The sequence below is a fragment of the Erigeron canadensis genome, chromosome 5 (assembly GCF_010389155.1).
Source record: "Erigeron canadensis isolate Cc75 chromosome 5, C_canadensis_v1, whole genome shotgun sequence".
Lineage (NCBI taxonomy): Eukaryota > Viridiplantae > Streptophyta > Magnoliopsida > Asterales > Asteraceae > Erigeron > Erigeron canadensis.
The window spans coordinates 30,732,401-30,759,054 of record NC_057765.1 but is presented as its reverse complement, the minus strand read 5'-3'; the positions used below and the strand labels follow the sequence as shown (position 1 = coordinate 30,759,054).

The window sequence follows — 26,654 nt, the reverse complement described above, 5'->3', positions numbered from 1 at the left end:
AAAATATACATAAAGAATTGACAGAAGACAGCAAACCAATAATTTAGTTTAACACCATTGACCTTACATACAAAACTCCCAGCACATTGATCCGACCTCAAGTGACCGGGATATTTATTAATTATAATCGAGATTTTGTGTTACCATCAAGCATACAACTAGATTATGTGAAAAATACATAAAAGCTACACATTTCTCATTCTTACTTTTTTTTCAGCTGAAATTCACATAAACACGAAGCTAGAACTAAAACACTTACACGACAAGCATGGCCTTAGCAAGCTCTAATGCTTTCTCGTGACCCATAAACTTCTCTACAATGGCCAACGAAAATTCCACAGAAGTCCCTGGCCCTCTGCTGGTAACAAGTCTGCCATCTACCACAACTCTGTTTTCAACTTCGCTCTGGTCTGACAGTTTGCTACACATCGCTGGGAAAGCTGTCGCCTTCTTTCCCTAGTCAGATACATAAACCATGTGTCAATCCCAATGAAGCTGAGCCACACCTATGAGCGACATTTTTACAGCAGAGATGGCAAACTGGGTTGCTGGATATGGTTGGTAACCGGTCAAGTCATTAGTTTTTGTTCAGAGCAGGTTGGGTTGACCCATAACTCAATTTCCCCACATTTCATAAAAAGTTTATGTTGAACATGATGAAAATAAAAATATATCCTTACAAAAAGTAGTCCAGCTTTAACTACTATATAGGAAAAAAGGGTAAATTGATGGGAACCCCTTAGGCCCAGGTACCTTTTTGGTACCCACATAACCCCCAACAAGGATAGTGTTAAGGTAATTCAGCCACAATTTAATCTTGCCTTTGGCAAGATTCGAACCTGGGTTTCCCCCCAGGGAGTGGCGGCTGGTGGCCATCCCAAGCTTTAACTACTATATAGTTACAATAATAATATATAGCAATTTAGAAGCTTGTATAGTTGTATACATTGAAAACACACTTCAGATAACTTTCGACCCATTACCTTTTTAACTAACTTATTTAAGGATTTACACATTTGACTGCTGAGATAAAAACACAACTAGAATCAACCAATATGTAAAAAAGTATGTCAGAATTGCCACCTCTATCTTATAGCATGAAGAAATTGGTAAATGTGTATTACTGAGACAAAAACTGTACTTAATAGATAAGCTCGAATGGAAAAATCAAAACATAATATAAGAAAGCAATATCACTCATTAAATAATCTTCTCTACATCGATATCAAATTAGATACCAAGCACTCCCTAACAGACTTAGGATCTCTGTCACATGCAAATCATTCTATAAGAGTTCACATCCTGGCATGTTCAACAAGTTATGGCTATCCTTTTTCACCAAGTCCAAAGTTTGAGTTACTTATTTTTCATGTACATCATTTGGATCTGATTGTCAACAACGGAAAGATGGAAAGGTGAACAAGTCCAGAGGATTTGTGAGGTTATGGGTCAAAATGAAATTGGGTCAGATGGGTCAAGGACTCGTTTCATACAGTGCTGGTTAAAATGGGATGTATTGACCCAAAAATGATTCTTAAAAAATACATTTAATAATGACATCAACAAGACAACTATATTATTAGAGTAATACTGTTAATGATGACCTTTTAGCGCACGACCTATTGTTTAATGGGTCATCATCACACATACCACTAGGACCAACGCCCATTAGCAGCTGTTTTTTTATTCACCGGTTTGATATGGAAAGAAAATAAAACCGAAATCAATCCAAGCATAAATAAATCAGGTTAAATTTGTCTCTTACAGGGGTCAGCCGGTCAGAAGTTGTTTTTGATTCTTATGTGCTTCTTTGACATTACCTTTTTCTTAACTCGAGGATATTTACTTTCACACGTATTACTTAGCAAACATGTTCATAGCAGATAAGTTCAATGGCACAAATATGTTGCAGTAGTCATAGAGGTGGATACCTTAAGTAATCCATGGGGCTCCAGCACAAGAGCCGGGGATGCACACATTGCTCCATAGAATCTGTCAGACTCTCTCTGCTTCTTAAGCAAATTCACAAGTGTTTGTGAGTCGGCAAATGCTTGGGCACCACCAAGTCCGCCCTAAGTAGGTTGAAAACATCAAACAGACAGTAGATGGTGCTGATAAGTGATAGCTTATGAGATAAATTCATATAAACTTACTGGCAACACTATTAAGTCATATGAAAGTTTAGCAGCCTCGTCAAGGAGCATGTCTGCAACTAGCTTTACTTTACGAGAAGCAACAATTTCTAGTTTATCCCCAACTGATGCAACCACAACTTCGGCTTTTGCTCTTCGAAGAACATCAATGATCATAACAGCTTCCATCTCCTCCGACCCATCCGCAATAGGTACTAGAATCTAGAAGCACAAGGAAGCAGGTATATCAATAAAATCCTTCAATGTACTTTGGATTAAAACAAGCTAAACTAACAGATTTTAATGCAAACTAACCAAATCATTAAAGATTGCAAACTCACCTTAGGTCCGGAGCTAGATGTCCATTGCAGCTTATTTAGTTCAGCAGCAATAAATTGATCGTTATGCTTAGAATTCATCAGCTGGAAACAGTATGAAAGAGTTATTCAGATTATCCCCTAATCGGAAAAATTTATGCCCTAGTACCATACATACATAAGCATAATTAACAGAAAATTTGAACTATAAACAACTTGAAGCATGGAATCCAGAACAAACCAGCGGTCCAGAAACTTCATCAGCTTTTTCTTTCCCAAACAGCTGCTCTACCAGTGCAACAGAGTATTCCATGGCTGTTCCTGGGCCTCGACTAGTTATAGCTTTTCCATCCTGCTGGACTCGTGACTCGACTGTAGTTGCAGAGGATGATAGCTGCTCCATAAAGGCTGGATAACAGGTTGCCTACAGAAAAGAAAGTTCATAAGTAACAACAGAGCACACCACGATCAAGATCTATAAGAAACCATAGTTCGTTTGTTACTTTTAATCCCTTCAGTAGGCCCCATGATCCAAGCGCAACAGCAGGAGCTGCACAAATTGCAGCATACAATCGACCTTCTAACACTTGCTTTTTTACTATGCTCTCCAAAACATTATTGTCTTTAAGAGTGGTTGCACCCGGCATCCCTCCCTATACAAAGATTTTTAGAAAGGCTGATAGTCGCCACAAACTAATGTAACGAACTATAAGAGAATATAACATTCACAGAAAACAGGACAACGAACTCATGTAGAGTTACGCAACCCAACAACACAATAAGATGAATACTACAACAGGTCAGTCCACAAGCACTACATACATAAAAAAAAAGCATGTTCATCCAAGCATACGACTATAGAGAATTAAAGCAGCAATGACGAAGAAAGCATGAACTGCAACATTGAATTATTACTGCCAAGCTAATATATTGGATGAATCTACACGTTATGCACTAATTAGCTGCGTAATACACAAAAGTTGAAGTATTATAAGTCCATCAGATTCATCATCAACTCTTTGTAAACACATTTTGAGATTGAGCTTTGATAAACATAATAGCCCCAGATTATTACATGCAAAAAGGATAATTATGATTAAAATTTGTAGACTTACATAGTGGTCATGGTTAATGTACAAAAGCATTTATGCATGTATTAACCTTTTAAACACATTCCCGAGGCCGTAAATGTCAAAACCGTTTCAAAAACGCTAGTTTTCGCATATTAGACAGTTTCTTTATAATATTCTTGTAAGAAAAAAGTTTAGTTGATGATGTTCAAAAAGTCATTCACTTAGAACGTATGAGAACGGGGTGTTGTGTAATAGGGCTCTTCTCTAACTAGGAGACACTTTAAGGTGTTCATACGTGCAAAGAAAGGATAGAAACAAACTGGTGAGCAAAACGTGGATATGTAAAGGTTTAAGCACTGAATGGCTTGCCAATGAACATGATTCCATTTTTGCACAAATTCATCATAATTTATTGTATTTTTTTTAATTAAGGATTCTCGTTGGTACTTGAACCATGATATTAGTCACATGCATCCTTTGTATAACATGTAGTTTTTTGTGTATCTATTTATTGGTATTTCACTTGAATAACAAAAAACAGTTTCGAGATGCTTAAAATGTGGTATCTCAGAAAAGCGTGTTATGTTGCAGATACCGTGAAATCACAAGTGCCAATAAAACCTAAACATAAAACCACATATTTTACAAACACTAAAGGTGATTAAGGAGATGTTTGGCATTGTTCTTTTTTCTGCTAATCTACTACTACTTGTTTTTTTTAAGCAACAACAAACACTCTTTAAAAATCGCCTATCTGCTTATTTATATAAATAATAAGCGCTTTCTTATACGCAAGTGAGTACCAGCTTATTTTTTCCAACAGATATGTGCTTACGAATAAACATCATCGTTTAAGTACAACCAAGTAACCTAATCCAAAATCACACTAAAATTAGAGCAAAGTTTCCTAAAAATACGCTATCGTAAAGCATTCAACCTTTCATCAATCCATTTCCGGCTATCTTAACACTAACAAAACCTTACAATTTGTCAACTAGAACTCTGCCAAAACAACGAAACCTTTAGAATGACCGATTTTTTAAACAATATAATAGGCAAACGACTAACAAACTTAACAGAAAGAGCATATACCGGCAACGAAATAAGATCGAAAACTGTATCAACACAATCAGAAACAAAAGCATCAGCGACGATTTTAACACCGTGACAAGCATCAACTTGAAGCTGTTTTTCGACGGAAGCAACGGTAACGTCAGCGCCGGCTCGACGGAGGACATCGATTGTAATCACAGCCTCCATCGGTTCGGTTCCATTAGCAATCGGAACAAGTACCTGTAAGTATCATATAATTATTATACATGTGGAAAATATATATATATATATAATAATTACGAGAGATATAATTTTACCTTTTTTGAAGCGGAAGCCATAATAAGAGAAGATGAAAATGGAGAGAATTTGTGAGGGAAGTGAAATGAAGGAAGAGGAGGGCGAGTGAGTTTTGTGAAAGGGGAGAGTGGAGTGAGGAAACGTAGTGCCATTTTTTAAGGAGTTGAGTGAGTTTGGGGCTTTCTAGAGTGAGTCGTTGAGTGAGTGCGTGACCGGTGCAGCAGAATCACAACATCGCGGTGGGTTCTAGTGAGTGAGTGTGTGAGTCCACCGGGTTCAGGTTTACGGACCATGGAACGTTTAAAAGTATGTGGGTACATTCCCCAAGTTGTTTTCTAACAATGTGATTTTAATCCAAAGGTTAAAAGTTATTTAATATAATTAGTCATGTTAAGCAACTTGAGAGAATTCTTTCTCATAAAAAAAAATGATTAATTCATCTAACTCATAGTTTAAAAATTATTTTAAAATTTAAAAAAATTTAACATGTAAATTTTATTAATTTTTATTTTAGTTTTATTTTTTAATTCTTTTATATGTCAAATTTTTATTTTTAAATATATAAGTTAAGTTAATTTTATTTTTATGTAGTATGCTTTAAGAATAATGTTCTTAATATTTTTAATTTCTTCAATTCTTATGTGTTGAGAGGGTGGGTAAAAAATATTTCTTTTTCTTTTAAGGATGAACCTTATGCCTTATAGAATGAAGTTGTTACTTTTGAGATATTTGATAGTGTTAAGAAATGAATATATGTTGGCTTTCAATCTTAACTTTGATATTATTTGGATAAAAGACAAATGTGTCATAGATAAGAGACTATATCTAAAAAATGAATAAAGAAGGAAGAGAATGACTGGTTGTCAAAATGTTGAAGGTTGAAATGGGAACATTGACGGCTATATATTATATCTCTTGCAACCTGTTTTAAGTATATTATTGGACTGTTACAACCGCCATTATATAGCCTTTTTTTGTGTCTTCTTTATTTCTCAATTCACCTCACTATGAGTTTTCTGTATTTGTGTAGTTTAGGATCCATCCCACTTTTGGGTATTTGAATCATTTCTTGTTTAAAACTTTTTATCATCAATCTTAATCTAAATCTGATTATTTAGTTTGTTGTTTAGTATCTTCTATATTTCTTCATATATCTGGTATTTATATATTTTTCTCATATTATATCAAATAGGGGGGTTTATTCATCAATTCCCTCAAGTTGAAAAATAAGCATTTGTGTAAATTTCATCTACAATTTGTCTACACATAGATGAATCATGGACTTCTTAACTCTTACATTGATAAATGGACATGTTTTTGAATGTTCTTGAGAGGTCTCATCTAAATTTTGCTTGAAAACACGGTTTGACTTTGACAAACAAACAATAACATATTAAACGATTTATCAATTGTAGTAACAACACAAAAACACTAATAGATAATGAAAAAAGTGAGTATGTAGCTGTTCTATACTTAAGTTTTGGTGTATAACTCCTTATATACTATTTTTTTATAAATATTTATTGTATATAATATATAAATGATTGGTCCTCATATTTTTTATGGATTAAAAAATCAAGATATGAAGGGCTCTACGTTCAAGATTATGTATCTAACACTCTAACAGACACATATTCTCATTTTAAATTAATATTTAATAGCTACATATTCTTATTTTATCATTATTAAACAAGCGAAAAGGAAAAAATTTACAATTTGTCAAAATACATATATAAGAACGAGCATAGTGCCAGCGCAATGTGGCGGTGAGATGGTGGTGGTGATAGGTCATAGGAGGTGATAAGTCATAGAGTGTGATAGCCAAATGTTTTAGCCGTACGGCTCCTCCCGCGAATTTAAAAATTCGTCGAAAGTATATTGAATGACATCTCTAATGAAAGAACATGAAATTTTAAGAACACCCATATAATTTTTATAATTTATCGATATACGATTTTTAAGATAAAAGATTTTGAATAAATTAGAAGAATAAAATGATTTATGGTGGAGAGATAAAAAATGAGTGGTTGAGATTTGTGGAAAGAGAAAAAAGATGATCAGTTGAGATTTAAGGATATTATAAATATATTAGATAGAAATATTTAAATTAGTAAATAAAAAATATTGGTAGTTCAAAATTATAATTTAAGATTTAAAAAAACTTTCTCCATTATATAGGAGTAAAGATAAGATCATACACGAATGTGACATCATTTAAAATTTATCAAACAATCCCCAAAATAATACACATCAACACTCCGTAATCCCAAAAACTTTAGACTTTCCATATCAAGTAAAGAAATTCAATTTTCCGTTACAAAAATTACCAAAAAGGAATTTAAAAAAAAAAAAAAAGGAGTAATAGTGAAAAAAACTAACAAACTGTCAATTAAAATACTGTAAAAATCGGCCGAACAAAATTGACAGCATCATCATCATTTCACCTCATCTCATGCCTGCCATCTGTAAAAAAATCCATAATTTTATTAATTAATTATTAGATTATTATTCGGTTGGTCATTCCAAAGCCCCAATCCTTCCGCCACTTCTTTTGCACTTTCACACACTGTGTGTGTGCTTTGATCATTTCAATCCTCAAAATAATTTATTTTCCTTTTTTTGGACTAAATTATATAAAAAAATTGCAAATGTTCTGAATGCAGATGAAGGTAAATTTTATTGCATTTTTTGAGTAAATTTTGGAAATGAATAAGGTAGAAGCTATATGTGTGTGTGTGTGTATCTATATTATGGGATTTTATTTAAAGCTCTGAGTTATTATTATTATTATTATTGGTGTATTGATATTGAGATTGTTCAGAAATCAATAATGGATGAAATGCTGCATCATTTGTGATTAATTCAATTTGTATAATATGAAATTTAATGATTCAATGCATGATTTAGAGGTGTATATTTGTGGAAAATAAAAAAGTTGATAATTAGCAACCCAGACTGGCCCACAATCTATCTATCCAAAATGTCGGCGTCTACCCGACTCACTTATGATTTAAGATGTAGAATACGTACTAACTTACGATTTTGTCCCAATGTAGTCAATGAAATCCAACAAAGTGCCAATGTTGTAGAGCTGTAGTCGATCCGCTAAATTGCTTTTGAGTTAAAGATGTAGAATAGCAACGTACTTACGGTTGTGACCCAATGTAGTTAATGAAATCCAACAAAGTGCCAATGTAGCGATTGAAATTTTAAATTTTGTTATGATATAATTGTTGTGGTAATGGCTTCTGGTTTGGCGAGTGATAATGTTGTTTCTGAAATGGTCATTGGTCTTTGAAACTGTGTTATCAAATGATTACCCCAACCCGTGTCACCACACTGTTACATAGGAGTGGCTATAGCGTTTCTGGATAAAAAATATTGTTAAGTTTGTGTAATTGGGCTCATTGAATGTATCGAGACAAAACTAGAAGTAAATTAGTTTGTGTTCCTACGTGGTAATGTACTTGTTTTTGGTCACTATATTGTTGCTTTTTTGGGTTATTGTCAATTTTAATTTCTATGTTATTGATGTCATGACATACAGATAGCTCCTTGTTTGGAAAGTGTGGTTTTTCATTTTTGGCAAAAGTTTGTAATCTTGGCTGGATAAGACTTTTTATCCACATGATGAGCTATGTTTTGGTTGTGCACTTGTACTTAGGTCTTAGTGGCTAAATGCTTCGTTTTTGGAAGATTTGGGATCGTCTTCTGCCAACTAGTGTTTCCGTGAAAAGTTATTTAGTTAATAGTTTCAGAGATTCTTCCCATTTTTGGAAATCATTGTAGAAAACTGTTATTTAGAGATTAAGGTAGCATGACAGATTTTGTAATCTACTCAAGTTGACATATCTGTATGTAATAAATAAATTGCCCGGGTGCATGTTAATTATCTAATACCTATAGGTTTAAAAATGTAACTGGGTAAGTAAGTTATTTACACATTTCTCTATCTAAAAAGTAATTAGTCTTGTGTTACTGCAGATGTTGTGACGTTCATTGGTAGAGATCATATGTGATTGGGACACTTAATATGATGGGGCAATACTACAAGTCCATAAAGATGTTTCTGAGTCGGGGTATCAAGGAATTGCAAGATGATGGTTTCGAAGGTTCACTAGACGAAAATTACATCTTCAAAGACGTGTTTTTGGGGCATGAAGATGACAGAAGTAGTAAAAAGTGCCTTGTAACTGGAGCAATCAATTTTGAAACTGATGATAATAAACCTAAAGACGTATCATTTCCACAAAATAGTGAGCGTTCGGTTATGACAAGTCAGCATGACTCGATGAGACGGGAGGAGCATACCGAAGAGTTTGTTGAAGTTAAGAGAAGGAAGGTATCAGTTCTAGAAGATTGTAGCACTAAATCTAATTTAGAGAAGGTAGTTAATTCTGTTGAATCTTGTTTGTGCCAACCGGATTCGATTGTAACATGTCGCCTGGTTGAATCATCTGTTAACGGTGTCAAATCCAGATGCTATTTGCTTAAAGGACATATCGGGGATCGGGATGCCGAAAAATGTAGGTTATACTGTTCTGACACGAGTTCTACAAGAGTAAATAGTGTAATTAAGGTTAATGATTCACCTGCTTCACAAGAGAGTTATGTTAGCAAGCTTTTAGTTAACAGCCCAAAACCTGTTAAAAGTTTCAGGAAAATAAGGAAATATTCTTCCTTTTTGGAACTTGATGAAGATGAGTTTAGTGAGAGTATCACGCGCCTAACATCGAAAAAAACAATACATAAACATGGAAGTCGCAGAAAACTGTCCTTTCACTCTTTTGATAACCGTAGCAAGAAGTTGAAGTTGAAATTGAAGTCAAAATTCAAGAAATCGGCCAAACGTGAAAAGGGTGGAAAAGGGAATTCTCGTGTTAGAAATGTCCAAAAAAGGTACAAAAATCGAAAAAGTGGTTGCAGGTTGCTTCCACGTAAGCATGATCTGGAAGAGAATTGGTCTTGCCATGGTGTCAGAACGGTATTATCTTGGTTAATAGATTTTGGGATTATTCAAATCAAGGAAGTTATCCAGTACAGGAACCCCCGGGACAATTCAGTGGTGAAGGATGGTTTAATTACCCGAGATGGTATTATGTGTCGGTGTTGTGAGAAGGTGTTTTCTGTCTCTAAGTTTAAGCGTCATGCAGGTTTTAGCTTAAATTGTCCATGTTTGAATCTTTATATGGAATCTGGAAAGGCTTACAATTTGTGCCAGTTGGAAGCTTGGTCAACCGAATATGAAGTCAAAAAAGGAATCAAACACCCTGTACATATTGAAGACATTGACAAAAATGATGATAGTTGTGGGCTGTGTGGGGATGGAGGTTTGCTGATATGCTGTGATAACTGCCCATCAACCTTTCATCAAGCGTGCTTGGCTGTGCAGGTTTGCTGCAATTAATTACGCATGTTTTATCTCAAACGGGTCATATGGGTAACATGTCACAATTAGCTAAAAAATGGAAGTGTGTCGGAAGTTCACCTAAAGTGCATTTAAAGGCATCTGGCCATCTAGATAGTATTATTTAGAAGTTAGATTGTTATAGTAAATATTTGATTATATAACGTTTCTAACCATATTTATCACTTAATTAGTCATAATATAAGACAAAAAGTGTTTTGGGTCATGACTCATTCATGTTACAACCAGTAGTCCTATTTATGTGATTGGCATTTTTCTACATCTTAATTTTGTCTATGATTTTGCTTCTCTAGGATATACCTGAAGGGGATTGGTATTGTTCAAGTTGCTCTTGCTGGAGTTGTGGGGATTTGGTTGTGAATACTGAAGCCTCAATCTTGGGTGTTCTGAAATGTTTGCAGTGCAGGCATAAATGTAACTTTTCTTCACTTAGCCACTAGAGTTTGTATTATTACGTTTTGAATTGTATTTTTTGTTGCAATTTAACTGATCTTAAATTTGTCATTTTGTTGTATCTATTGCCTACAATTTTCAGAATGTATACATATCTTTATTTTTGTTGTATTAATCCATGTGTTTTGCTGACAATTATGTGCCTGTAAACAGACCACGAGAACTGTGTGAGGATGAAGGAGCTTGGAACTGGAACAATACCTTCTACTTGGTTTTGTGGTGAAAGTTGTAAGGAGGTACAGTATGTAATATTTAATTGATTCACTAGAGGTAGCAAGATAACAGGGTTGAGTTGACCCGCAAATATTTTTTGTACATTAATTATGGATAAAAACAATATATTGTGGTTAATATTAATCATTTATTGAACAAAGTTTGAAGAGGATGTATGCATTCAAAATAAACCACATTTCAATCCGATTTACCAATTTGACTTGTTCTCCTTTGAGCTAAAGAAGTTTATATGACCCGCATGAAATAGGACAGTACCCAAATCAACCAGTTTTTTTAGTGTCAAATCAAAATTGCCACCTCTAAAATCTACGAATAATGGCAGAATTCATTCGGACATTCATTTGGGGTTGTCTTTTACATTCATCTTTTACAGGTTCACTTAGGACTTGATTCACGGGTTGGAATTATGAATACCATCTCTGATGGCTACTCATGGACGCTTTTAAGGTGCACTCATGGAGACCAAAAGGCTCTTTCTGCTCAACATTTTGTTTCTCTCAAGGTGGAATGCAATTTGAAACTAGCTGTTGCCCTCACAATCATGGAAGAGTGCTTTCTTCCCATGGTGGATCATAGAACTGGCATCGATATGATATCGCATGTACTATACAACCTAGGGTGAGTAAATTTTTCTTTTCTGATTGCTTCCTTACATTACCAAGATTCTAACATGAATACTTTCCTAATTTATATGCAGATCAGAAGTCACACGTCTTGATTATGAGGGATTCTACACAATGATCTTGGAAAAAGATGACTTGCTACTAAGTGTAGCATCCATAAGGTACCTCGTCAATCAAGTTATCATTACAATCTAACTGTTTTAGTGCTTCAATTAATTTGAGTTGTGATTTTCATGAATCCCAATATGGATATAGTATTGTTGTCATGTAGGTATCTCAGTATTTGGATCACATTGGCTAACTGATCTATAGATAGATCATGAGCCAGATCGTCTCGTCTATTATTTACTTTAGTCCATATGATCAATTTCCACTTTAAGATATGTTTGCTTTTTCATACAGGATCCATGGGATAGGAGTTGCAGAGTTGCCCCTCATTGCAACATGCAGCAAATATCAGCGCCAAGGAATGTGTAGGCGTCTCATGAATGCTATTGAAGAGGTAGTCGTTTTATCTTAGTCATCGGACTTGATGTGTCAAAATGGGCAGGTTGAGGAAGCTAGGTAACGGGTCAAAGTGGCTAATTTTGGTGACATCTAACTCGTGACTGGTCTAATTCTAAGCTAAGATTTTCTGTTTGACCCATTCAACGTATTAGAGATAAAACATAACCCGGATTGACCCATTCATAAGTAAATAGGGCAAATCGGCACGTGTAGCTAGTGCCTAGTATTACAATTGTTCTTTCACGTTAGATGATTAATATCCAGCTTTTGAGTGTTTCCAACCGAGTCTGGTTCTCATGCACTTCATTTCTTGTACATGTTCTTATTTGCCAATGGCCAGCCTGTCTATTTGTATGTTTGACTGATCATCTTCTGCTTTGCTGTTTGTAGCTGCTAAAATCCTTAAAGATCGAGAAGCTGGTGCTGTCCGCCATCCCTAGTTTAGTTGACACATGGACAAATAGTTTTGGTTTCATGCACTTGGAAGTTGAAGAAAAGAAAACATTGAGCAAAACCAACATGATGGTGTTCCCAGGAACAGTATGGCTCAAGAAGCCCATCTACCAAGGGTCGTTCCAGAGTAAGTTATTTATGACCGTCCTTTAATAACCCACTTCTGTATCTTGCAAAATGGGTGGCCTGGATGGTTTGGGTAATGGTTAATGTAACCCAGCTTAATATAGGGCCGATTTATTGTTTTCGGAAAGTGATACTACAGTATTCAAATATATATCCAGACATTGGAATCTTCACATGTTCACTCACCAACATGGTTAACCCACCATGATTTATATTCAGTTTTTTATTTTGAATATAATTAATAGAATACTCATAAAATATCTTTAGAAAAACTACTTTTAGAGTCGGTGGCTAATCCAAAGAATATTTAGGTATGCATCCAAATTTTGTTTTTGTCACAGTAGGTCATACTCTAGCTAGAAACCCGAGAGCCACGAATACCAATTCATAAACCATTTAGTATGATTTTAGTTACTCGACTGTTTGGCACATTTCGTATTTAACTTTACCTATTTGATCCATTAGTAACCAAATTATATTATTATAATCTAATATATAACCGATTTTCGCATAAATGCTTTGAGATTGCCCTCCATTCCCTCCATCGATTTTCTCAAAACAAAAGGTATGCTATGTTATATTAAAGCTATAATCTTCTTCATGGAGGTATTCCAAAGAAGACCATAGCTTCACATCACAATTTTGATCATGAAGAATATAGGATGATGCAGCCCAGCTGCAAGGGGTTGTTTCAAATTGATCAAAACCAAAATGATGATTTGAAGCTCTCGAGTGAAGGAGATAGGATAATGCAGACCAGTTGCAAAGGGTTGTTTCAAATTGATCGAAACCAAAATGATGATTTGAAGCTCTCGCGTGAAGATAAGATGATGCAAACTAGCTGCAAGGAGTTGTTTAGAGATGATCGAAACCAAAACGATGATTTGAAGCTCTCAAGGGAAGAACATTCTAGATTTGAGAGAATTTCCAGTGAAATGGTTTGTGGCGTAAACTGATCACTAACTTGTGTTAGCCACGTCAGAAAAATAGATTAAGCTACAAACATGAGCTGATAGGTTGTATATATTCTCTTTTTTTTTTATAAATTGAATGTGCACCAATGGCGTAGGCCAAGTTTTGCAGTTTGATCAAAAACTCTAATGTGGGTTCACTAACAATCAAGTCATATAAACACATTCAACATAAGATATGAATTAAAAGCTTGGAGCAGCATTGAGAACTGAGAAGCACCAGATAATATATCTATTTTCGTTGAGGAATGTCACCTGGAGAATTAGAGGAATGTTGATAACTTCATATACAAAAAGTCCCAGTATTAGAGCAGAATTCAAAAAACGAAAATATTTGATCAGACTGGTAATTCATTAGCCGAGTAAAATTTAAGATAACATTATATATATTCAGCGACTTACAACCAACACAGGAATACAAAATAGATGCAAAATACTGATTGTCATATGGACATCGTTACAAGGAACTGAGACTACAGAACATCACAAGTCCTAGATAAGCAAAAATATACTAAATGTCCATTAATCTTCATCTCCCCCAAGTAACCAAGAGATGTAGTCAGAGCCATGTAATTGATCAGATTGGGCAGGCGGAGCTATTCTCTTTCTCATAAGGATGTCTATCATGGGTGGCAATTTCCTCTTCATACCACCTCTTGGCCTTGACTGAAATTGCTCATCGGAATCAACAAAATCTCCCTAAAAGAACAACAATCTGGTCATAACAGATGATGATGGAAAATAGGTGAACGATTATAAGCTTCTAATGTAATTCAAGCATAGAGCCCTTACCACTGTGTAAACATGACGACTGGTTTTCTCATGCTTATCTCTCACATGTTTGTATGAAAATCTCATACCACAGTCAGAAAAGCTACATACAAATGGTTTCTGTTGAAGATGTGCAGCTTTTATATGCTGTTGAAGATTCGAACCCTGCAATTTTCAGAGGCTTTTTAAGTTCACATCTTTTTCTCTGTTTAATAGACAACTTATTACAGGAAATAATGCACAGGACTAGAGTCTACAATTTCGGCCCAGTCACTTACAAAAGGGGCAATTCTTGTTATGATTTCAAATCAAAAAGATCGAGAGCCTTGCTTTTAATGCATAACACATCCTAAATCATTCTATTTAAAGCATTGTAAGCCCACCAAACCCAACCACATAGACATGTCCATTTTAACACAGGTAGCGAATATAATTCTTACAGTTGAGAAGGTAAGGTCACATCCATCAAAACTGCATTTGATCCTCTCCTTAGGAACTGCTTTCTCATGTGTTCGGAGATGGCGTTTAATACTCTTCCTGAGTTGCTTGCAGCCACATATCTCACAGTTAATGTGCTGATGACAGGTCTGGAAGTGAGCCTTTAGACATTGGTCATTGGCAAAATATTTCATACAGCCAGGCTCCCCACATAACACCTCTACTGTTTCCAATCTAACTGCAATATTTAACAAATAAATCCATCAAAATGAAATTATTAATGATCAGAAAAGAAAGATAAATTAACTTGGCAACAAAAAGCCAAACACTTACCATGAGAGCCTTCATGCTTTCTTAACTGTGATGCATACTTAAAAGCTTTTCCACACCCAGGTTCCAAACATACATGTTGCTTATGATCGTTCGTGTTAGAATCATCATGTGTTTTTCTCGCATGCTCTGTTTTGTCCCCTTGAACAGAAGATTTGCTCTTGCATTTTTTAGTAGGAGAATCAGAACTTTCCCCATGGTGTTGGACAATATGGCGATTCAAATGATCCTTTCTACGATAACTAGAGTTGCAGCCGTCAACCTGACAAGTAAAGGGCCTCTGCAGTACAAAGAGCGTTTACTAATGAGAATAACGCTTCAATTAACATATGTAAGAAATATAATAATGAAATATATTTCAATTAAATATGTAAACCTCATACTTCAGAGCGTGATGGAGACCACTTGATGGAGCTTCTCAGGAGGTCCCCCTTCCTGATACTAATCCAATCAAAGTCTCGCATTTTGGAGTTCTTTGGCGGGATCCAATGCCTCACGCAACAATATTCAATCAAGGGCGTGACTGAGGTTCACTTGATAGAGCTTCTCAGGAGGTCCCCCATCCTGATACTAATCCAATCAAGGTCTCGCATTTTGGAGTTCTCTGTTGGGATCCAATGCCTCACGCAACAAAAATCCATTCTTTTCACTAAATCAAATACCTAATATATACCTATTAAACCCTGCAAAAGTGTCAAGACTAAGAAAAGTTAAGCAATTTAACAATCACATGCATTTTATTAAGTCAGAAAAATAATATGCATTAATAACAAAACTAATAACAATAACAAGATAAATATATATATATATATATATACTAAAAGCATACAAGTAAGTTTTGAAAAATACCTCAAATGAATGGCTTGACATATGTTGCCTCAAATGAGCCGGCTTTCGAAATGAAGCTCCACATTCCTCACAAACATTCATCTTCCCACCCTTTTTTTCCAACTCTTCTTCATCGCCTTTTTGCTCTTCAATTTTATCCTATATAAATCAACAATATTTCAATACTAAATACATGAACAATCGCCCCTACTTATCCTCTATATACTTACTTAATAATAAGTAGCTAAACCATCAAATCACATCACAAGTTATAAATCATTACAAGTATGCATAAGTATATAATACATATAGACACATAATCAAATACATATATATATTATACATAATATACAGCTAAGATCCAAATACAATTGAATTACTAGTAGTAACCTAAAATCTGATTGAAAGAATTATGTATATATATAGATAGATACAGATATATAGATATATATATATAAAGTAGGTTAAAATAAAATGAAGAGTGAGTGAGTACCTGATGATGAGAAAGGATGTGAGAAGTAATAATAGATTTTTTAGAGCGAACAATACCGCAGTATTCACAACTATATCTTCTTATATCTCTAAATATTACTACTCTATTCTTCTTCTCTATTTCTGTTTCTTCCCCCATTTTTATTTTTTTTATCTTTTGCTAAGATTTGTGGAGGAGAAATAGCAGCAGCGGCAGCTGGATATTTTAACAAAGTTGCTCAGCTTAAATATTGCGTGCTAGGGTTTTCAATATGAGACCGAATAACTGGGCCTTTACTATTGGGCCATAAATAATTGAACCATCATGTTAGCCCTTGGGCCTTGTATGTGTATTGAATGTTTTAATGTGTTTACTTTAAAGCTTGAATTATGTGGAAATGACGTCATGGCGTAATTGAATCAAACATAAATTTTAAAAAAAAAATGCATAAATAAATTTCGACATGCTCTTATCGTAAAATCTAAGCAATCATTCACCTCTCAGGTCATGTTTACATTAATTTAGCGTAGATCAAATCTTAAACTATTTTATCATACTAATGTACAAAAGACAAGACTCATCTTACAAACTTTAAAGTTTATATTAATTTCTCGAATTTTTTATGTATCAAAACTAAAGTGTCATTTAAGCAGTAATGTGAATCCTAAATTTGTGAAAACTATGGTAACGATGAGATATAAGGATTTGAAATAGAAATCAAATAAGGACTCTAGATGTCATCTTACTAGCGGAAAAAGAATGACTATCATATGTGGATTGCAAAGTTTAAACTGACAGCTAGTTTGAAGAGTCCAAGTTGAGTTTTGTTTCTTGGAGATAATGTCAAGTTTTAATTTTTTTTTTTTTTTAGTTGGCATCCAAGTTGAACTTTATTTCTCACAGTGGTCAATAAAGACGGCCAGAAAGTTTCTAGTTTTGCTTAGCTATTAACCAATTTAAGTCAGTTGTATTGCTTAGTTGTTAAAGAATAGACTTTAAAATCAACTTGGATTTATATTTCTCCTCTACAAATCACAAGAATTAATCTGACCCAAAAACAAGAAAGAGTATAAAAAGCTCTTGTAATAGTTGAAAGAAACATGTAGTATAGGTCTATAGGATTGTCTTATGAAATTATATACTAGTGAGGTAGTGACTAAATCTAGTCGAGTGTCCCAATACTTATCAAGGGTATTTTCGGACCCTAGGTTGTGAGAGATGCAATGTGACCTCAATAAGACATATTTGTTAATAAAATCCTTCTTGGCTTCCTGCTGTGGACTAGGCCTCCCTAAATATTTGTGTCTTTGTTTATTGTGCAAATTGTTCTATTTAAATTTCTCTTAGAAATTGCATTAACTGAAACTAAAACTATCATGAATCTCTAGAGAAATCCAGAGGCGAATCTAGTCTTAATTTGTATAACTATAGTGGGTCTGTGGGTGAATTAGAGGGATAAGTGCAGAGAACTTACCGACATCAAACATACAACTATGATGTTCCTAATTTAATTGTAATGCTTGCTCTAATAATTCATTAGGATATATCGTTAGAAAAACTCAAAGTAAAAACGAGGAAACAATTCATGTCGATAGTGCATCATTTTCAAAACAATAAAGTTCCTAGTTGAGTACTTTGTTGTCAACCCACCGACAATCGAGTTACAACGGGAGAAGAAAAGGACAGAACCATTGTTAAGACTTTTTGGACCTCGACTAAGTTACCAAGAACTAGCCTGTAAAATCAAACGAGCCCAAACTTATATGTATCGTAGCTCTCGCGCTATAAACCAGGGGTGTAAAAATTGTAACTTGAGGCAGGGGATATTCAAAGATATCCTGATTCATATACCAAAACTATTTGCTCAAAACTTGTGATATCAATCCATTAACAGAAAATAGATTCACGTGTGTGACTCGTGCATATCAACAGTGCCCTCTGTTCCTCTCCAAGTCCTCCCACAAAGATGTATCTTACAAAATTCACAAAAATTAATATAAAGAAAGAATAAAACCCTCAATACAAACACTTTCACACACCACGACACCCATAACAAGGACATAACTCTAAAAAAGAGAGAGCACCCCCACTTATACCCTATTTACTACACAGCAACTATTTTCTCGCTTGCTTCCATCTCACCCGTGAGACTGCTAGAGGCAGATACTTTGTCACTCATGTGCACGTCATCTGCCACGGGAGTGCTGGTTGCAGATACTTTCTGACTCATATGTACGACTTCTGATACGAGACTGTTGGTAGCAGATAATTTCTCACTCATATACAGGGCTTCTGCTACGGGACTGCTAATAGGGGATGTTTTCATTGATCCGCTATTTTGTTTAATCAAACTAACATCCGATCCTTCCATTGTTGGAGATGTAACAGCATGGGTGGTGGTATTTGGAGACGTAACAACATGGGTATTGGTATTTGGAGAACTGGGGACTGAGTTTCTTGGTCTGTTCAGAGCATGACACCGGGGACAATAGTATGTAATGAATGGGAAATCCTCTTTCCTTGCAAGACCTGTAAATAACACATATCATCTTTAACCATCATTATGGTGAATCCTCGTTACACAGGAAAGGACTAGATCACATTTTCTTCTACCTAGTGTGTGGTATAGGGTAATATTGAGACAACAAAAACACGCACCTCCTTTGAAAACTGCAGCTTAGGATTTGTAAAAGATCATGCTATGAATGTATTGGTCAACAATGACGAGATATCCAAATTTTGTATACTAAATCAGTAGAGGTGGCAAAAGTCAAAACAGAATCGGATACATTCTTAATGGGTCCTTTCTTGGTACAGGTTGGGTTAAGACCCAATATACTTGACGCCAAAAAAAACTGATATTATTCCAAATAGCTGGTGTGAAAAAATGTTAAAAATCTATACTATTTCAATGATGATACACAGTACTAAACAAAAAATTTACAATGTTTTACACTTACATGCATTAGAAATTCACTTTCACTTGATCCATTTGACCCATTTCCTTTTGAGATCTATTTTTCTATTTAACCCATTCAAGATATAACATAACCCAGACAACTCCATACAAGAGTAACTGCCACCTATTCGAATCAGCATTTGAAGTTTTCAGGAAAAAAAATAGGAAAAGAATTTTGAACAGCAAAACTTCTCTAACATGGACATCTTGCAAACTTCATGCAACATTCTAAAACAAAAACTATTAGACTACAATAGTAGCCATGATTTATGCGATTACTACGTAATTCCTTAGATAACAGGAGGGCATAACATAGAGAGGAGATGTACCTACCATTATGCATATGGCAATTGCCACATATAAGTGCATAAGATTGTGAGGGGTCCTCCCCTACAAGCAATTGAGCAAGTCGAGCAAGCCAACCCCCATCTTGAGATCCAAAAGCAGCAGGGTTGTGATGTTCAACGACAACCTGACCATGTGGAGATACCTCATCTTCCACATACGAAAGCATTTCCATGTCATTGCCTCCTTTAAATGTGGCTTCTGATGTATTTCGTTTCCTAAGACCACTTGATTTCAAAGGCTCAACATCATGGCTCTTCCCTGTAGCTTCAGGAGAATGTGGCGATTCATCTCCTAGAAACACTTTAGGCCCTGAATCTGCACCCAATTTGGATGCAAGTACAGATGCAGCAGCTGCCTTCGCAGCTGGGTCAGGGTCATATTTCTGCAAGAAAATGTGGTATTGTCATTAAGGAATAATAGCAAATAAGACAGCCAGTCTCTCAAGGAAGTTGGATATAAACAAGAGGTGGCATATCCCAACCTATTTGATTCTTCATGGTTCAACTCAGTTTTTTTCTCTAACACTCTAACAGGTCATATGGATTAAACAAGATACAGTCATACAGGTCAGAGGGGTTTAAAAAGTTGCCAAATGTATTTGGTTCTTTGTATTTGAAATGCATGCATACAGATTCTAAATCACTTAACTCAAGGTATATAACTTTTGTCAATATACAAATAAGGCATAAATTTAAAAAAATAATAATATGGACCAAAAAAGTATTCAAGTCAGCAATCAGCATGGCCTAATTTGTTTTGGCCTATTACCCGATCCTTGTGAATCCTAACCCGCCCCTTATGTCACCACTAGAGCACACACACATCAAAATGCCCAAATGACACCAATATCCACCAAAAATACTTAGCAGTGAACAATGCATATGGTTGAGCAAGAAAAGAAGCTCTAAATAGTTGAACACTGGTTCTTAATCTTTTCCCCGTTTATCACTTAACAAGTCAGGTAAAGACATAAATTCATAATGCTAGGGTGATGTCCCATGATACATCAATTATGTGTAAATGATAATATTAACAGGAAGGCAGGAAGCCACAGCCTATACATAATTTGGTAATTAAAAACATCGAGTTATCCGAAGAACTATTTTCCAGATACTCAAATACAAAGGGAATTCAAACTGCAACGAACATTAAACTAATTTTGAACATCTTATTTTTGATTTTGCATACTAGTGGATTATCGAGAATAAGAAAAGTAATGCTAATAAGCAGCTCTAAGCAAATACCTGAATGAGTTGCTGAGTAGTATAATAATTAGTTCTTTCTTTAAGTTCATCAATTTTCGCTTGCCTTTCAGCCCGAAGCCTATCTAAAGTTTTCTGATCCCTGCCATCGCCTACAGTGGTGATTAGAAGAAAATTGATTATGAAATGGTCATTTAGCACCATGATCAAACTTTACAACGCATCACATAGATTGATGTAAAATAATTGAATTAAACAATATAAGATTACAAAACTTCTTTATGGTAATCTAGGTCACAAGTTTGGGAACTTACGCATTCTTGTGAATCTAAATAGTGCCCAGTACAAAAGCGATGATACAGCAGGCAAAAGAAATATAGGTAGAACTCGCAATGCCCTCATTTGCCAGTCCAAGCCCACCGTTCTTGTTGTAATTATAGCATAAGCCAATACCACGAACTGTAACCACAGAAAGTCAACATGTTAATATGTTATAAATACTCACCATTTTCACAAAGCAATTGAACCTAACAATTTTTTCTTGCTAATCCTTGGACTGCGTTCCTCACATCTTTACTGATACAATTCAAACCTAAGTTAACACAAAAAAATCGCATTTCGCATCATCTAAAAGCACCTTCTACCAAACTTTGAAATGATGTATAATCACCTTTACAATAACTTGCGCGGTTCAAATACAATCAACACATGAAACTGCTTTGTATAAAGAGCTTTGGTGTCTCCAAAACACATTTATCGAGCAATATTAACAATAGACAAGTTAGAAACAAACTTTATTTCAATAAGTCCACTTAATAAAAACTATTACGAGAAATTCAAACAAGACTGGGAGACATTAAAAAACTTGCTTTCTTATGCATCGAACTTCTACTTCACTACTATTATATGTATCTAGCGACATCTTCATTATGAACCACTATAATTTTAACTCGACACTTTGACAGCATATAAGTTGCCAAACCATCAAAACAGCCATAAAACATCACATACATCAAGCGGCAAAAATTAAAAAAATACTTTACACACACAAAAGCAAAAATCATCATAGAATACATACAATAACAAAAGCACGCACGCAGTATTCGACAATGCAGATCAAACGCAAGTATCGACGATTAAATAACATCAATTCTACATAAAATCCTACAATTATATAAACAATTCTCAACAAAGGTAGAGAGAATACATATATATACCTCGAGTAAAACGGAGAAAAGGATTAGATTCCGGGCGGTTGATCGCCAAGTAGAGGATCGCCTTTTCATTCGAGCTAAAAGTGTAGCTTCTTCTTTAGATATATATTTCAAGCGTTTCTCAAAATCATCACCATTATTTTTTAACCTAAATATTCCATTCCATACTCTTGACCAAATACTTCCTCCTCTTTTATTCTTCTTTTCTTCATCTATATCTACTTTTTCTTCCGCCATTTTTATTTATATAATAACTATAATTATAACAATAATTACTCAATTATAATCAAATATATATAATCAATCGATATTGTATAAAACCCTAGGAAATTAAAACAAGTGTATATTTGTTGCGGTTACGTACCTGAAATTGGCGCCAATGAATGTAAAATCCGTGTGACTTCTAATATTATTATTATTATTTAATCCAGAATTGGTAAAAGATAAAATAATAAAATTATATGAGTTAGGTGGTAGGGGAGCTTATAATAATGAGCGGTGAAATGGAGGTAATAGTGGTGGTGAGATGAGTTGTGATGGTCGGAAAAAAAAGAGTATATAGATATAATTAGATATAGAAGCACGGTGTCTAAACGCGTATGTACGTCTCTTACTTTGCAAGTATTCCGATTTGCAAATTCGGTGACGTTAGTTGTTTCCCGTGCGTAAAATGTAAGTTGCGTTTGGTTGCAGAAAACACATTTTGTTTTTCATTTTTTTTTGTTTTTAAAAAATACAAAACAAAAAACGCTATCTAATCAAATTTTTTTTGAAAAATGTTTTCTAAGAAAACAAAAAACAATGTTTTCGACTTTGCAGTAAAAAACTTGAAAACATCTTTTTCTTGTTTTCCATTTTCTATTTTCTCCCTTCCCCTCCCCTCACATCTCTAACATGATTTTTAGTATTTTAATTAGAACGCGTTTTTAAAATTTTTATTTATTTTCTATGAAATAAAAACATTTTTCATTTTTTAGAAAATTAAAAATGAAAACCTAAAAAATAATTTCTACATAACATTTCGGGTTTTTCCTTTTTTAATATTTTATCACGCATTACATGAATACACTTCTAATTTAGATTTTTCCACCCTTTGCTAACATAATTTTTAACTCAAGTTTTGTTCAAATACACTTTTTGTCGACTTTGAGCAGTTGGAGATAATTTCTACCATTGTAGGCATGGCAAACAGGGCTCCAATAAGTTCAAAATATGTCAAAATGTGATCATAGTTGTACTCTTATTATCAAATTCAATGGCTGAGGATTTGATATAAAAAATTAATTTGTTGACGCAAATTAATGACAATTTTAAAGAGTGTCATTAGAAAAATCATTTATTATAAATAGTGTTGTTAAGAACTCAAGATGATATGGTGTAATAGCAAATGGAGCTTACATGCTAAAAAAATCCAATATGTTGTTCAAACTAGTTTTTATTATATATTTATATTCATAATTCGTACAACTGCTCGTTTTAATTTCTCAAGTCTTACAATCTCATTAATTAAACATGAAAGTGATTTGTGTTATTTATAAGGGATTATTACCAATGAATGTAATTAACTATGACCAAATGTTTATGTTATGTTATAAGATGTCTATGTCATGTAATGAACTTTCAAATTTTGGTTATTAGATGTACATGACGAATCAAAAACTTATACGTGACAGATTATATGGTTGACAAATATACCCGGATATATCCAATAACCAAAATTTGAAAGTTCATTACATTATATAGACATTTAATAAGATATTTACATAACATAGACATTTTGTCATAGTTAGTTACATCCATGGGTAATAATCTCTATTTATAATGCAGGAATGTAATACATTCCGTAACTTGACCGTTGACACTAATTAAACTCAAATATGTAGTCTTCAATCTGTACTTCTCGAAAGGACAAAATATCAAATTCAACCAGAACATCATACATTCATACGCATACGCTTATCTAATCTGATTTTATATTATTGTAGCCAAAATAGTATTGAATTCTATTTAATTTTGCTATTGTGTAGTTCTTTCTGCATATTAACCGTAATTAGAAAATATGGCTAACAAAATCCTCTTAAATTTTTCTTAAACAATTTTACATAAAGTATACATTTTTTGGATATAGAATTTTAATTTTTTTCAGGCTAGTGCTGACTGCTGAGTGCTGACGGACTTTTCTTGTAGTTACGATTTTGGACTATAAGACCAGAACCTGGGCTTATCATTTGGGCCCTGTTATTGTTCATTATCCAGATGGACAGATGCAATCAAAATTCAATACTTTAATTTAAAATTAACAATAACCACCACCAAGCTGTCATAATGGGTTAAGCATCATGTCTATCAAAGCAAACATTTTGAGAGTGGTCAAAAAAAAAAAAAAAAAAAGTCTGAAATGTTCAGAAAAGGTCATGGCCAAGTAACCATGGAAAAGTTCTTCCCTTTACTTGTTTTAACTTAAAAAAACTTTTCGATATCTTAATATATATTAAAAGATAATTAATCTAACTTCAATTAACCAATCATAATTTTCAATTAATTTTTTTAAATTAAGTTATTAAACATGTGACAAAATTGCATATTATCTATTAATAAAAAAATCGATAATGAGTCGTAATATATAAATAAATTAATATGTAAACTTACGAGCCTTAAAAAATCATGTCCTATCTAAACACTATATTATATATATATATATATATATATATATATATATATATATATATATATATAATATATATATATATATATATATTTTAATGTGTTCTCACCGTTCTTATTTTAAGAGTGTTCTCACCGGAGTGTTACCCTATATATATATGTGTGTATGTGTGTGTGTGTTTGTGTGTGAAACGAAAAGTAAATTATTATTGTATTTATTTTTATCTTATCTTAATCTGTATCAATTTTAATTCTTTTAGTATACTAAAACAAGGTTGGTTTAATAACTAATCAACCAATCACAACTTTCGATATTTTAAAGTTTGACTTTTATTTTTAATTTTGACTTTAATTTATACTTTTTAATCAATAATAATTCTAATATAATAAATAAATAATAATAACCAATATATATCTTAGAGGTGCAACAATCGGTTAACCCGTTAGGCTAATAATTTGCGATAATCGAAACTGGTTTTTTTTATAATTTAATTGGTTACAATTAACCTATATCGGTTAATAACCGGTTATTGGAGGAAAAAACCTTAACCTATGTAACCGATTATGGTTATTATAAACCGGTTAACCGAAACAGGTTAACCTGTTTTCGGTTTTTATTAACCTATGCAAGAAAACATGAACAAATGCCTGTATATTATCGCAATAGACTTTTAGCATAAACATAAAAATATATAAGACAAATGAGGAGCTTAAAAAGATATCATCTAGATATCATCCAAACATAAACATAACAATACCTGAAATAGTTATGGTCTTATGGATCACAACATAAAAACAGAACAACCTATATAGTTATGATAGCTATCCAACATATATTGTGCAATTTCACAACAGGCAACAAACTTGCATGAAATAATACTTCAACTTGCATGATATTAATATCCTAACAAATAAATACTTAGTAGCATAAACATTAATTAATAGTATAAATAATATAAATATTATTAATAATCTATAAGTTAACCGGTTATAGGTTAATTTTACTGGAAAAAAATCGGTTAATGGTTAACTAGTCAATAACCGATTCTTGTTTTGAAAGTGATGATCGGTTACTAACCTACGGTTTATAATAACCTATAACCGGTACAGTACAAATCGGTTAGTAACCGGTTAGGTTAACCGGATTTTGAACCAGTCGATAAGGTTAACCGATTTTTTTATGCACCTCTAATATATCTAATAGAATAATTTTTTTTTTTAATTTCTATTACAAATTTATACATTTTAACCGATAATAATTCCAATATAATAGATGAGGATATCCAATAGAATAAAAAATATTATAAGTAAACTAAATTTTAAAAATACGCAACCCTAAAATAATGTTGTAAATTAACATATAATAATAATAATAATAATAATAAAGTTTAAATTAACATCTAATAATAATTAAGGTTTTTTTTAACAACATTTTATTCTACTGCTACTCCTAAATTACAAGTATATATGAAAATCAGGATTTTTGAAAAATCCTCTGTTAATCCACCCCGACAAATGTCGGAAGTGGGACTTGAACCAAAGTAGATACTCTCTAGGTCAAATATCTTACCAATGGGCCACCAACCCCATTGATCTAATAATAATTAAGTATATATATGTAACATCTAATAATTATGTTGTAAGCCCTGTGTATTTGACACGAGTCTAAAATCTAGTATATAAATATAAAACTATAAATAAATATATGTGAAATTCTGTGTATGCACACCTGTAAGTACCTTAGAGAGTATGATCAATCAC

At 33.6% G+C, this 26,654-nt stretch overlaps 4 protein-coding genes across 7 annotated transcripts; 1 reads left to right on the top strand and 3 right to left on the bottom strand.

Annotated features, from left to right (window-relative positions):
* Positions 1–63: 63 nt before the first annotated feature.
* On the bottom strand, positions 64–5,087 carry LOC122599493 (protein DJ-1 homolog B). The gene is made up of 8 exons (XM_043772018.1): positions 4,893–5,087; positions 4,615–4,815; positions 2,953–3,102; positions 2,691–2,873; positions 2,474–2,554; positions 2,154–2,354; positions 1,932–2,072; positions 64–456 (listed from the first exon to the last, which is right to left on the bottom strand). Exons 1-8 carry the CDS (start codon positions 5,022–5,024, stop codon positions 256–258), a joined length of 1,290 nt encoding a protein of 429 aa, XP_043627953.1. The 5' UTR covers positions 5,025–5,087; the 3' UTR covers positions 64–255.
* Positions 5,088–7,321: 2,234 nt separating this feature from the next.
* Positions 7,322–13,876, top strand: LOC122600141 (increased DNA methylation 1-like). 2 transcript variants are annotated; one of them, XM_043772808.1, is made up of 9 exons: positions 7,322–7,541; positions 8,857–10,264; positions 10,594–10,714; positions 10,907–10,989; positions 11,361–11,605; positions 11,685–11,771; positions 12,013–12,112; positions 12,508–12,697; positions 13,351–13,876. In XM_043772808.1, the coding sequence occupies exons 2-9, from the start codon at positions 8,906–8,908 to the stop codon at positions 13,650–13,652; spliced, it is 2,487 nt and encodes an 828-aa protein (XP_043628743.1). In that variant the 5' UTR covers positions 7,322–7,541; positions 8,857–8,905; the 3' UTR covers positions 13,653–13,876. The 2 variants fall into 2 exon arrangements, with proteins under 2 accessions (XP_043628743.1, XP_043628742.1); XM_043772807.1 differs by having other exon boundaries at positions 13,303–13,876.
* Positions 13,877–14,000: 124 nt separating this feature from the next.
* Positions 14,001–16,722, bottom strand: LOC122599233 (transcription factor IIIA-like). 3 transcript variants are annotated; one of them, XM_043771709.1, is made up of 6 exons: positions 16,528–16,712; positions 16,056–16,193; positions 15,210–15,486; positions 14,879–15,114; positions 14,460–14,603; positions 14,001–14,366 (listed from the first exon to the last, which is right to left on the bottom strand). In XM_043771709.1, the coding sequence occupies exons 1-6, from the start codon at positions 16,663–16,665 to the stop codon at positions 14,190–14,192; spliced, it is 1,110 nt and encodes a 369-aa protein (XP_043627644.1). In that variant the 5' UTR covers positions 16,666–16,712; the 3' UTR covers positions 14,001–14,189. The 3 variants fall into 3 exon arrangements, with proteins under 3 accessions (XP_043627644.1, XP_043627646.1, XP_043627645.1); XM_043771710.1 differs by having other exon boundaries at positions 14,194–14,382; positions 16,528–16,722; XM_043771711.1 differs by lacking the exons at positions 16,056–16,193; positions 16,528–16,712 and adding an exon at positions 15,590–15,873.
* A 1,643-nt stretch (positions 16,723–18,365) lies between these two features.
* Positions 18,366–22,816, bottom strand: LOC122599581 (uncharacterized protein At2g24330-like). The gene is made up of 6 exons (XM_043772109.1): positions 22,594–22,816; positions 22,233–22,483; positions 21,330–21,474; positions 21,058–21,167; positions 19,799–20,195; positions 18,366–19,035 (listed from the first exon to the last, which is right to left on the bottom strand). Exons 2-6 carry the CDS (start codon positions 22,464–22,466, stop codon positions 18,611–18,613), a joined length of 1,311 nt encoding a protein of 436 aa, XP_043628044.1. The 5' UTR covers positions 22,467–22,483; positions 22,594–22,816; the 3' UTR covers positions 18,366–18,610.
* Positions 22,817–26,654: the final 3,838 nt, after the last annotated feature.